Source organism: Bos javanicus, chromosome 2 (assembly GCF_032452875.1).
Source record: "Bos javanicus breed banteng chromosome 2, ARS-OSU_banteng_1.0, whole genome shotgun sequence".
NCBI lineage: Eukaryota > Metazoa > Chordata > Mammalia > Artiodactyla > Bovidae > Bos > Bos javanicus.
In genome coordinates this window covers 7,883,704-7,897,801 of record NC_083869.1, presented here as the reverse complement: position 1 = coordinate 7,897,801, position 14,098 = coordinate 7,883,704, and the positions used below count along the sequence as shown (strand labels likewise).

At 36.5% G+C, this 14,098-nt stretch overlaps 1 protein-coding gene across 9 annotated transcripts in view; it reads left to right on the top strand.

Annotated features, from left to right (window-relative positions):
* The window catches only part of GULP1 (GULP PTB domain containing engulfment adaptor 1), a 333,659-nt gene that overhangs the window by 294,353 nt on the left and 25,208 nt on the right, over positions 1 to 14,098 (top strand). For all 9 annotated transcript variants that reach the window (XM_061433196.1, XM_061433200.1, XM_061433248.1 and 6 more), the window contains 2 exons: positions 6,464 to 6,580; positions 7,258 to 7,350. In XM_061433196.1, coding sequence (XP_061289180.1) covers positions 6,464 to 6,580; positions 7,258 to 7,350 — 210 coding nt within the window. The remainder of the gene's footprint in view (positions 1 to 6,463; positions 6,581 to 7,257; positions 7,351 to 14,098) is intronic.

Sequence of the window (14,098 nt, the reverse complement as noted above, 5' to 3'; positions counted from 1 at the left end):
CTGGAGTGGGGTGCCATTTCCTTCTCTAGGGGATCTTCCCGACCCAGGGATTGAACCTGGGTCTCCCGCATTCCAGGCAGATGCTTTAACCTCTGCGCCACCAGGGAAACCCAAAAGTGATGTAAATATATAGACTAAATACACCAATCAAAGGATGAGATTATCAGGCAGGATTTTTAAAACATACAACTGTTTGATCTCTAGAAGACACACATTTTAGATATAAAATGATGTGTGTGTGTTCAGTCGCTCAGTGACTGACTCTGCGACCCCATGGACTGTAGCCCCCGTCTCCTCCGTCCATGGGATTTCCCAGGCAAGAATACTGGAGTGGGTTGCCATTTCCTCCTCCAGGGGATCTTCCCCATGCAAAGATTAAACCCGTGTCTCTTGCGTCGGCTACATTGGCAGGTGGATGCATTACCACTACTACCAAATATAGGTAAAAAACAGAAGATTGAATAAACATATGCAGTGCAAACCTTAAGTGTGTGAAAGTTGGTGTGGCTATACTCACGTCATAAAGGTGATTTCAAGGCAAGAATATTATCAGACATCAAGACAGACAGCCCACAGTGATTAAAAAACCAATGTGTTTCATTTAATAACATTGCTTTTTAAGAAATAAAGCAAAAAATTTAATAATTGCAAGAAGAAAAAGACAAATTGACATCTGTAGTCATCGATCGTAATGCCTTTTTTAGCAATTGACAGAGAAAATAGAAAAAAATCAATAAAGCTACAAAAAATGAAAAAAAAATGTTATCCACCAATTTGATCTAAGTGACATAAATAGAACACTATCCCAAACAACAACAGAGTATACTTTCTTTTTGAGTGTAAGTAGAATATTTACAAAGATGCATAATATCTTGTACCATACTATAAGACAATGAATTTCAAAACTGAAAATATTGCAAAGTATATTCTCTGGCCACAAACTGTCAAAATGTTTTAAATCAAACACTCTGCATAACAGTAGCTCCAAAAAAGTCTCAAGGGATACTAGATTATTTTTATCTGAATAGCAACAAAATATGACACATCAAAATTAGTAAAAATTTGTAAAAAAAAAAACAGTTAAAGGGATATTTATAACTTTTTCTATGAGAAAAGATAAAATGATTAAAAATAATCTCTTGACCTTCAGAAGTTAGATGAACAAATTTAAAACAAAATAAAAAGTAATAATAATAAAGAATAGAATCAATGACGTTGAAAACAGAAAACAGTAAAGAACACTGATAAAGTCAAAAGTTGTTTCTTTGATAAGGATAATAAAATTAGCAATCCTCTAAAAAGACAAATTTAGGACAAAAATAAGAAAAAGGACAAATTACCAATTTCAGAAACAAAAAATTTAAGTGCAGATCCTACAGTCTTTAAAAGAATAGAAAGAAAGGATAGAGAGAAATATTATGTAACTATTATGCCAGTAAATTTAGCATGTAAGATAAAATTGATGAATATTTGAAAAACTTGATTTACATGAAACTGGGCTAATATAGTTGCTCAACAGGGAAATTCAGATTAAATGCATTGTGTTAACTGGGAGAAAAACTTGATTTACTGGAACTGAAGGAATAACAAATCTGAATACATATATAATGAAATATTTTAAAAAAATCTCTTGACAAGTAAAATATAAGAGCCAAATAGTTTAAGTTCTAAAAAATAAAAAAAAAAAATTTATCACGTAGATGCAAAAAAAAAGCACAAGATTCAATCCAATTGATGATAAAATTCATAATAGCCTAGGATTTAAAGGACATTTCTTATTCCAGTAAGGATGTTAAAAATCCTACGAATGACATCAAAATAAATGGTGAATTATTGAGTGCTTTCCCTTGAGACTGGGAACAGGATAAGTGCTTATTCTAACTCTGGCTGTTTACTTTAGCATGATATTAGATGTCTTATCTGGTTAATAGAAAAAGAAACAGAAGGCATAAATACTGGGAAAAAGAGAAGTAAAACTATCCCTTTCACAGATATAATTTTTTACAAAAAAAAAAGAAGTCCCATGAAATCTACAAATTACTTTAATATACAAGAATTAATTGTTTCTATCTATCCAAATCAAAGAATGAGGTCAGGAGGAGAAGGGGATGACAGAGTATGAGATGGGGTCGCTAGAGTCGGACATGACTGAGCTACTTCACTTTCACTTTTCACTTTCATGCATTGGAGAAGGAAATGGCAACCCACTCCAGTGTTCTTGCCTGGAAAATCCCAGGGATGGGGGAACCTGGTGGGCTGCAGTCTCTGGGGTTGCACAGAGTCGGACACGACTGAAGTGACTTAGCAGCAGTAGCAGCAGCATAGTTTTAAATGTAGACACATCCTATGATTTAGTAATTTCTTTCTAGATATTTGAAAAGAAAATGGCAACCCATTCCAGTATTCATGTCTGGAAAATCCCACGGACAGAGGAGCCTGGTAGGCTTTAGTCCATTGGGTTGTGAAGATTCGGACATGAATGAGCGACTTCACTTTCACTTTCTTCTAGATATTTACCCAGAAATATAAAAACATATGTCCACAAAAAGATTTTACAGGAATATTTGTAACATCTTTATTTGTAACTCAGAACTGAAAACACCACAAACTTCACTTGATAGACAAATGAAAAAACAATTTGAGATATATTCACTAGTTGGAATGTAATCAGCAATAAATCATAAATGTAAGATCTGAGAAACTAAAGAAGACAAATATAAAAGAATATATAGGATGGCCCACTTTTATAGATACAAAGACAGACAAACTGATCTATGTTGATAGAAATTAGAGCAACAGTTACCTGGAAGAAATGTGATTTGACTAGAAGTATGTATAGGAGGAGAAGGAAACGGCAACCCACTCCAGTATTCATGCCTGGAAAATCCCATGGACTCAGGAGTCTGGTGGGCTACAATCCACGGGGTCGCAAAGAGTCGGACACGACTGAGTGACTTCTGTGTGTGTGTGCATATGTATAGGAGATGCTTCCAAGGTGGCTCAGTCTACCTGCAGTGTAGAAGACACAAAAGACGTGGGTTCAATTCCTGAGTCGGGAAGATCCCCTGGAAGAGAGCACGGCAACCCACTCCACTATTCTTGCATGGAGAATCCCATGGACAAGAGGAGCCTGGTGGGCTACAGTCCATAGCATTGGACAGAGTTAGACATGACTGAAGTGACTGAGTACTCATGCATAGGTATAGAAGAGCTTTGAAGGTGTTAAAGATCTATATTTCTAATGCTTTGGTGGTTTTATAGGTATGTACATTTTTTTCAAAACACATCTGGTTGTATAATTGTGGTCTGTGCATTTAAATGTATATGTTTCATCCCCTACCCTCAAAAGTGTGAGGCTTGTAGACTCAGATATTCTGAATCTGAATCCAAGTTCTCCTCTAACTAACTATGAGCCTTTAGACAAGTTACACAAAGAATTGCAGTTGCATAAGTATTGAGGGGTAATAGTAATCCCCACCTCACAGAGTCATTAAAACCCATGGGGGTAATATATGGTGAACATTTACCAGGGAGTTAAATGCTATCTACAAGGGCTTCACTTGTAGCTCAGTTGGTAAAGAATCTGCCTGCAGTGCAGGAGACCTGGGTTCAATCACTGGGTCGGGAAGATCCCCTGGAGAAGGAAATGGAAACCCACTCCAGTATCCTTACCTGAAAAATCCCATGGACAGAGGAGCCTGGTGGACTGCAGTCCATGGGGTTGCAAACAGTTAGGCACAACTGAGCAACTAACACTAAATGCCATCTCATTTCACAGTTGTACACATATCACATGCAAGCAAGGTAGTGCTCAAAATCCTTCAAGGTAAGCTTCAACAGTGTGTGAACCAAGAACTTCCAGGTGTGCAAGCTGGGTTTAGACAAGGCAGAGGAACCAGAGGTCAAATTGCGAACATCTGTTGGATCATCGAAAAGCAAGAGAATTTCATAAAACCATCTACCTCTGCTATATTGACTATACTAAAGCTTTCAGCTGTGTGAATCACTACAAACTGTAGAAAATTCTTAAGAGATGGGAATACCAGAGCACCTTACCTACCTCCTGAGAAACTTGTACGCAGGCCAAGAAGCAACCGTTAGAACCTGACATGGAACAACAGACTGGTTCCAAATTGGGAAAGGAGTGCATCAAGGCTGTGTATTGTCATCCTGCTTAGTTAACTTCTATGCAGAGTATATCATGAGAAATGTTGGGCTGGATGAAGCACAAGCTGGAATCAAGATTGCCGGGAAAAATATCCATAACCTCAGATATGCAGATGACACCACCCTTATGGCAGAAAGTAAAGAGGAACTATAAAGAGCCTCTTGATAAAAGTGAAAAAGGAGAGTGAAAAAGCTGACTTAAAACTCAACATTTAAAAAATAAAAATCATGCCATCTGGTCCCATCATTTTGTGGCAAATAAATGAGGAAACAATGGAGACTGTGACAGACTTTATTTTCTTGGGCTCCAAAATCACCGCAGATGGTGACTTCAGCCATGAAATTAAAAGCCACTCGCTCCTTGGAAGAAAAACTATGATAAACCTAGACAGCATATTAAAAAGCAGAGACATTACTTTGCTGACAAAGGTCTGTCTAGTCAAAGCTTGTTTTTTCCAGTAGTCACATATGGATGTGCGAGTTGGAACATAAAGAAGGCTGAGCGCCAAAGAATTGATGCTTTTGAACTGTGGTGTTGCAGAAGACTCCTGAGCGTCCCTTGGACTGCAAGGAGATCCAATAGTCTATCCTGAAGGAAATCAGTCCTGAGTATTCATTGGAAGGACTGACGCTAAAGCTGAAGCTCCAGTGCTTTGGCCACCTGATGCGAAGAGCTGACTCATTTAAAAAGACCCTGATCCTGGAAAGATTGAGGGCAGGAGGAGAAGGCGACGACAGAGGGTGAGATGGTTGGATGGCATCAGTGATTCAGTGGGCATGAGTTTTTGCAACTCTGGGAGATGGTGAACAACAGGTAAATTTGATGTGGTGCGGTCCATGGGGTTGCAAAATCGGACACTACTGAGCAACTGACCAACAACAAAAATGCCATCTTAATTAAAAATATATGTCATACTATAAAAAGTGAATGTGGTTTTTAAAAATTATTATTGTAAACAACCAATAATGAAGTCAGATATTAGTGATGAATCAACCATGTTATTTAAATAATTCTCTGTCTTATACACCTTGAGAATTTGAGGAAAACACATTGTCTTATTAAGAAGATACATTAAGCTCATTTTAATTTATTCAGTATTATATAGTATTCTTTAACATAGCTTATTTTCCATCTTTTTTGTAAGACAGTCTTCTTATATAAGTGTAGGCATATATTTTGCATTTTTTAATTCACCAGGTTAGACTCTAACATTTTTTATGTTTAACAGCCTTTGTAAATGAATAGTGAACTACAAAAATAACAATGTCTTAATTAAGTAAGCTTCATTTATAAAACATTTTTAATTTAGATTGCATATAGAATATAGCAAAATTTTAAGATTTGTAGATTAGTAAAAGCAGGGTATTTACAAGATTTAATATTGCTACCAGTTGTTATGTCATCTGGAGTTCTCACCATTAAATATGAAATATTTGTGATGCATTAAATCAATTAATGCCTTTACCAAATTTTTTTATAATGTTAATTTAATAAATCTTTATTTAGTGTTTACACTGTTCCCACTAAGACACTGTGATATCAGCTGAAATATCATTGGGAAAAAATGAGCTAGTAGACTTAGACTATCTGGGGCAGTTCCTAGTAAATAGGCCAGAGGTAATTGTTTTATGAGGCCAAATTCAGATGACAGATAGTTTTTCAGTCAGCACTGTGTTTTAAAAATTTTGTTTACTACCACTTAAAATTTTCCATATAAAAATTCAGATTTTTGGTCTCATCTCACATATTTAAAATTGACACCTCTGGGTTGGAATTGCTCATTTCCAACAGTTAACTGGAACTGAATAGCAGCTGCTCCCTTTAGAGCAGGCACACCTCAGGTTTTCCACAGACACCACCCAGCCAACCTCATTCAAGTTACCTTCCAGGTTTAACAAACCCTCTTCACTAGGAAACAAAATAAGTAGCAAAGCTACGAGAAAAACTGCAGTTGGCACTGTGCTTTCATTTACTAGGCACTAAATATTTGAGGAAAGGAGAAAAACAAACTAGTAGGGGAAATGCTATGATAAAAGAGATGAGAATCTGGATAGGACTCTTGCTTCGAACTTCAACAGCTATTCATTTAATATCCAAAACACTTCTCTTTTATGTCATGCATGCTTAGGCTTTGAATGATTATGTTAGCATAGATTACTTTTGCTCATTTACTACACTTCTGCGCCTAGACATTGCCCTTTTGAAATATGTCATGTTAATGTTTTTCTTGATTCAAAAAATGTTCTAACAGATTATTATTAAACTGCAAATCTTCTTTGTTTGGTTTGTACAAAGGCTGAAGAGATAACATTAACAATCGGCCAAGCATTTGACCTGGCGTACAGGAAATTTCTAGAATCTGGAGGAAAAGATGTTGAAACAAGAAAACAGATTGCAGGGTTACAGAAAAGAGTGAGTAAACTAAGCTTGTCATTTTGCATTTATATGATGTAAGTACAGGGAAACTTGCATACCATCAAACAAATTTAGAAGCCCTGCCATTCAATTTCCCCCACACCGATTGGAACTGCTTTCACTGTGTTCCTATAATTTTTTGTTCCTGATCCCCTGCACAGTTTTTAACCATTTTATATTGAATTCCCACAAGAACTTAGTGTTCTCATGTGACTTTGTTTCACTTCCTGATGCTTCTCATGGGGATCAGAGCAGCAGAAGCAGCAGATGCTGGGTAAGTGGTTTCCCATGCAGATCAGATTCCTTTATAATTAAATTACACCCTTTCTCCACTCTCTTCAAAATCATCATAAGCAAGTTTCACTGTCTTGCGGTTGTACTGCACGATTATGGGTACAGCTTGCATAGTGCTACAGGAAAACACAGAGGTATTAGGAACAAGAAATTTGCACACACGTAAAAACATATTTTAAATTTAATAGTATGTCTTTCCAGTGACCTTGAATTCTATGATATAGCTCAAGCTTTATAAAATAAATTTCACCCAATGCACAAAAAAATACATTAAAAGTTTAAATAATGTGAAATCCTATTCATTAATGTAGCCAATTTAACAGCCAATATTTTCCAAGAATAAATGTCTGAAGATTGTTCAATAATCATTTACTTTTTAGATTCAAGACTTAGAAACAGAAAATATGGAACTTAAAAACAAAGTACAAGATTTGGAAAACCAGTTAAGAATAACCCAAGTATCAACACCTCCAGTAAGTATATAGAATACATGCATGGTTTTCCTTAAAGAAACATGATTTCATGATGATAAATCATGTCTGGATCATCAGCTCTGCAGTAGTTCAAATATTAATAATATTCTGAGATCAGTCATTTTAAACTAAACCTAGATAGAGATAAAAGGTACTAAATAAGATTAATTTAAAAGTTAAAATTACCTAGGTAGCTCAGATCAGAGTTGTTTTTCCATGCTGCTCTTTTCTCTAATATAATTCAACCCTCTATTTGATTTTTTCCTCTTTCTTTCATTCCAGTTGATTACTATTTCCTGAAGTTAGATTTAATGACCCAAGCCAATCTACCCTTGGAGTTCTAAACTTCATTATAGAAGCTGGACTCTTAACAAGATCGAATTGGTTTCTCATATTATATAGCAAGGGCTCCTACTGTGACTGACACAGTTATATTTCACACACAAAAACCAGTGATAGTCTATGCAGATAACACTCTGTACATTTATAGTTAAATTATTTATTTTTGGTTTAGCATACATTTGAAATCATTTTCTCATCTTAATGTATGATGCCATTATTTTCTGATTTGGTTAAAGGAATTTTTTGGAGGGAGATAGAATTTAAAACAGTTGATACTTTCTGTAGGCAAAATATACTTCGGAATCTTATTTTCTTTTAGAGTTATCTGTATTGATATTCTCCATTAAAGTGTATATTATATTTTGCATTTAGAAATTTTCATATATATAACTTTTGATATGATACTATGAATTGAAACTCAACTATGGCATTTACAAACCGCTGGAAAGAATTTTCTGCTGCAGATTTTCATTTGCAAGTCAATTTCAGTTGTCCTTAGGCAAACTCTTTATATATATATATATATATATACATACACACACACATGATTAATGCTATCTAGAATTGCTACTAGAATATTTCACTTAAAGGAAATCAACCATGAATATTCATTGGAAGAACTGATGCTGAAACTGAAGCTCTAATACTTTGGCCACCCTGATGTGGAGAGTCAATTCATTGGTAAAGACCCTGCTGTTGGGAAAGATTGAAGGCAGGAGGAGAAGGGGGGTTACAGAGGATGAGATGGTTAGATAGCATCACTGACTCAATGGACATGAATTTGAGCAAACTCCAGGAGATGGGGAAAGACAGAGAAGCCTAGCGTGCTATTGTTCATGGGGTCACAAAGAGTCAGACATGACTCAGTGACTAAACAACAACACTAGAGTCTATTTCACCAGTTCATTACCATGAAGAATGCCTCTGCACGTGTATACCTGAAATTTTTTTAATTTTAAAAATAAAAAAAAATAAATATAAAAAAAAATAAATTAAATGATAGTTTTGAAAGTATCATTTTCTAATATTAGTAAAAAAAAAAAAAAAAGAAGTTTTAAATTTGGTGTCCCCTGGAAACGGATCCAAAAACTTCTGTTTTTTTCTAAACTGACACTTTTCCATCTTCCACACTGAAAGAGTTGTGTCCATCGCTTGGCATATACTTTGTAACCGTGGGGTTGATATAGCCAAGGTGAGAGCAACTTATTTAGAAAGTTGCTGTGTACCTCTGTAATGCACAGCGAGGTGCAGAAGCATTCTCTTCAAGCTCTGACTTTATCACAGTATAGCTCTGTGGGTTTTTGTTGTTGTTGTTTAGTCGCTCAGTCATGTCTGACCCCAGGGACTGCAGCATTCCAGGCTTCCCTGTCCTTCACTACCTCCCAGAGTGTGCTCAAGTTCATGTTCATTGAGTGTTTATCTTTACTACCATCATCATTTACTTCTCATCAAAATGATGATTTTGTTCTTGCCTTCCCCACCACGAGGCAGAACATCAGCTCTTCAACCTTTAGTCCCTTAATGGAGTAACCCTTGTTTGCGTCTCCTTGAAAGTCTTATAAACCATCCTGTGAAAAAAGAGAAATAATTTTCTCTAAACCATTCTTTTGTACTTAATACACGTGTAGAAAATTTAGTACCTTATTGATCATTTTGCCACTAGCTCAAATTATAATTTTACAATCTACTTACATTCTTTTATTGTGGTAATATCTATGTCTATATTTTTTCTTTAACTTTTAAAAAATTACTTGTCTCATAACTTTTCAACTCCTAAAGTCTTATGTGATTTTTGAAATTGCTAATACACCTTCTTAAGGTTAAAAAATAGAATTTGATTCTTTAAAAAAAAGTGACTCAACATTTTCAAATTGCTAAAGATACCTGATTTGAATATTCTGTTATAGGCATTTATTAACTTTTTAACATCTTTTTGAAGAGACTATGCACAAATATTTTTGCCTTTAATTTTCATTGTAGTTATGTAGCTAAGAAATAAATTAATGTAAAACTCAGTCCATCTGTATGCCATCCCTGTTAAAATTATCTCCCTTTTTCTTATATTAAAAATAAAATAAATTAAATTACCTACCTCGTAGCTTTGTCGGTAAAGAACCTTCCTGCAATGCAGGAGACCAGGGTTCAATTCCTGAGTCAGGAAGATCCCCTGGAAAAGGAAATGGCAACCCACTCCAATATTTTTGCCTAGAGAATCCCATGGACTCCTGCCTGGGATTTCAAGAGTCGGAGACGACTTAGCAACTAAACCACAACCACAATTATTTAGTAATTATGAAATATTCCTATGCTCATAAATATCCACTCTTCTGAAGGTTTACTAATGATTCAAACTTTTGAAATTGAATTTGAAAAATAATGAAAATTCTAAATAATTAAAATATAAATGTAAAATATATGTATCTCTTTTCTAATAGCTTATAATGGGCCTATAGTATAGCAAATTTCCATAAAGTTGGCAATGTTTTACATATGTACTTTCTTATGAAGCTGCTAAGTCACTTCAGTCGTGTCCGACTCTGTGCGACCCCATAGACAGCAGCCCACCAGGCTCCCCCGTCCCTGGGATTCTCCAGGCAAGAACACTGGAGTGGGTTGCCATTTCCTTCTCCAACGCATGAAAGTGAAAAGTGAAAGGGAAGTCGCTCAGTCGTGTCTGACTCTTTGTGACCCCATGGACTGCAGCCTACCAGGCTCCTCCATCCATGGGATTTTCCAGGCAGGAAGTGTGAGCATTAATTTTACAGGACACACTGCTGGAACACCAGGTACCTCACAAAGTCTAGCAAAGTTCACATACAGAAAATCACCGTTGGACTTATAACTCCAGAAATGAGATTCTACACATTTTGTTTGTTTTTTTCTCAGAGGACTGAAGCTAGAATGCTCCAAAATTGCTAAAATTTTGGCAGTTTGTTTAAAAGATTAGCCAGCAATTAATATATTAATTGAAAAGCATAGAAGTAAATTATGAATCCCATTATGCATGCTGACATTACAATATGGGGGGGTTGTTATATAGGATTAATTTGGCTTCAGATTCTCCATGAGTTTTCGGTGTGTAGTAATGAGAAGAAACCCTTACACAGATGACTCTTCACCCAAAAGAAACCTTGATTCTCCCAGGAGCCAAACTTTCCTAAATCACACAGAAGTAATAATTCTTTTGCTAACTCCAGTTCAAAAATGGTTCTCTATAAATAGTGTGATACTATAATTTGGCTTGTAAAAATAAATACTTAATGCAGTAGTTTTCTGAAATATCAGAATTTGCCAGTCAAACACAATATAGTCCACATCAAGCAACTGCTAGTCAAAGTGAAATAGAAGATTTATCTCTAATCTCAGCATTAATAATCTTTACGAGAGGAAGGAAAGAGAACAAAAGTAGGAACAGAATTTTGGAGTTTTGTGGTATTAAAAATAATGTAGAAAATGAAAATAATGTAAATTACTGGTATGGATGGTATTCTTGTCACATCAGTGTATAATGAAGTAGCAGATAAAGTTAATTATGGGAAGAATCAGAAAAATAGACACTTTTGGTAAAATTTATAAATAACTAAAAGGTAACAAGCCATCTACCCTAGTAAATGATACACAGTTAAAAAGCTGAATTTCTGTAGTATCAATTCAGTTCAGTCACTCAGTCTTGACCCCATGGGCTGCTGCACACCAGGCATCCCTGTCCATTACCAACTCCCAGAGCTTGCTCAAACTCACGTGCATTGGGTTGGTGATGCTGTCCAACCATCTCATCCTCTGTTGTCCCCTTGTATTCCTGCCGTCAGTCTTTCCCAGCATGAGGGTCTTTTCCAAGAGTCAGTTCTTTGCATCAGATGGTCAAAGTATTGGAGTTTCAATTTCAACATCAGTCCTTCCAATGAATATTCAAGACTGATTTCCTTTAGAATGGACTGGTTGGATCTCCTTGCTGTCCAAGGGACTCTTAAGAATCTTGTTTAATATCACAGTTCAAAAGCATAAATTCTTAGCTGCTCAGTTTTCTTTATAGTCCACCTCTCACATCCATACATGACTACTGGAAAAACCAAAGCTTTGACTAGACAGACTTTTATCTGCAAAATAATGTCTCTGCTTTTTAATATGCTCTCTCTAGGGTGGTCATAGGTTTTCTTCCAAGGAGCAAGCATCTTTTAATTTCGTGGCTGCAGTCACCATCTGCAATGATTTTGGAACCCCCCAAAATAAAGTCTGTCACTCTTTCCATTGTTTCCCCATCTATTTGCCATGGAGTGATGGGATGAGATGCCATGATCTTAGTTTTCTGAATGTTGAGTTTTAAGCCAACTTTTTCACTCTCCTCTTTCACTTTCATCAAGAGGCGCTTTAGTTCCTCTACACTTGCTGCCATAAGGGTGGTGTCATCTGCATATCTGAGGTTATTGATATTTCTCCTGGAACTCTTGATTCCAACTTGTGCTTCATCCAGCCAATAATTTCTCATGATATACTCTACATATAAGGTAAATAAGCAGGGTGACAATATACAGCCTTGATGTACTCCTTTTCCAATTTGGAACCAGTCTGTTGTTCCATGTCCAGTTCTAACTGTTGCTTCTTGACCAGCATACATATTTCACAGGAGGCAGGTCAGGTGGTCTGGTATTTCCATCTCTTGAAGAATATTCCATAGTTTGTTGTGATCCACATACTCAAAGGCTTTGGCATAGTCAATAAAGCAGAAGTAGATGTTCTTCTGGAATTCTCTTGCTCTTTCGATGATCCAACAGATGTTGGCAATTTGATCTCTGGTTCTCCGCCATTTCTAAATCCAACTTGGACATCTGGAAGTTCACAGTTCACATACTGTTGAAGCCTGCCTTGGAGAATATTGAGCATTACTTTACTAGCGTGTGAGATGAGTGCTGTTGTGTGGTAGTTTGAGCATTCTTTGGCATTGCCTTTCTTTGGGATTGGAATGAAAACTGATCTTTTGGCCACTCCTGAGTTTTCCAAATTTGCTGGGATATTGAATGAAGCACTTTCACAGCATCATCTTTTAGGAGTTCAAATACTTCAACTGGAATTCGATCACCTACACTAGCTTTGTTCATAGTGATGCTTCCTAAGGCCCACTTGACTTTGCATTCCAGGATGTCTGGCTCTAGGTGAGTGATCACACCACCATGATTATCTGGGTCATGAAGATCTTTTTTTGTATAGTTCTTCTTTGTATTCTTGCCACCTCTTCTTAATATCTTCTGCTCCTATTAGGTCCATAGCATTTCTGTCCCTTATTGTGACCATCTTTGCATGAAATGTTCCCTTGGTATTTCTAATTTTCTTGAAGATATCTCTAGTCTTTCCCATTCTGTTGTTTTCCTCTATTTCTTTGCATTGATCTCTGAGGAAGGCTTTCTTATCTCTCCTTGCTATTCTTTGGAACTCTGCATTCAGATGCTTATATCTTTCCTTTTCTCCTTTGCCTTTCACTTCTCTTCCTTTCTCAGCTATTTGTAAGGCCTCCTCAGACAACCATTTTGCCTTTTTGCATTTCTTTTTCTTAGGGATGGTCTTGATCCCTGCCTCTTGTACAATGTCATGAACCTCTGTCCATAGTTCTTCAGGCACTCTGTCTATCACATCTAATCCCTGAATCTATTTGTCACTTCTATCGTATAATCATAAGGGATATAATTTAGTTTTACCTCAATGATTTTCCCTACTTTCTTCAATTTAAGTCTGACATTGGCAATAAGGAGTTCATGATTTGAGCCACAGTCAGCTCCCAGTCCTGTTTTTGCTGAATGTATAGAGCTTCTCCATCTTTGGCTGCAAAGAATATAGTCAATCTGATTTTGGTGTTGACCATCTGGTGACGTCCATGTGCAGCCAATGCTCCAGCGCCATGCAGCTTTCTGTAATATAGAATAATAGTTTAGAGGATCAGATTTTCTATTAGGAAATTTCAGTCTTATAGATGGTAATCCTTCTTTGCTGTTTTTATTCAGTCACTCACTCATATCCAACTCTTTTTGACCCCATGAACTGAAGCATGCCAGGCTTCCCTGTCCTTCACTATCTCCCAGCATTTGCTCAAACTCATGTACATTGAGTCAGTGAGGCCATCCAAATATCTCATCTTCTATTGACCCCTTTCTCCTCCTGCCTTCAATCTTTCCCAGCATCAGGGTCTTTTCCAGTGACTTGGCTCTTTGCATCAGGTAACCAAAGTTCTGGAGCTTCAGCTTCAGCATCAATACTTCCAATGAATTTCTTGTTGTTTTTCAGTCTCTCAGTTATGTCCAACTCTTTGTGACCCCATGGACTGCAGCACACCAGGCTTCGCTATCCTTTACCATCTCCCAGAGCTTGCTCAAACTCATGTCCTTTGGGTTGGTGATGCCATCAAACCATCTTGGTT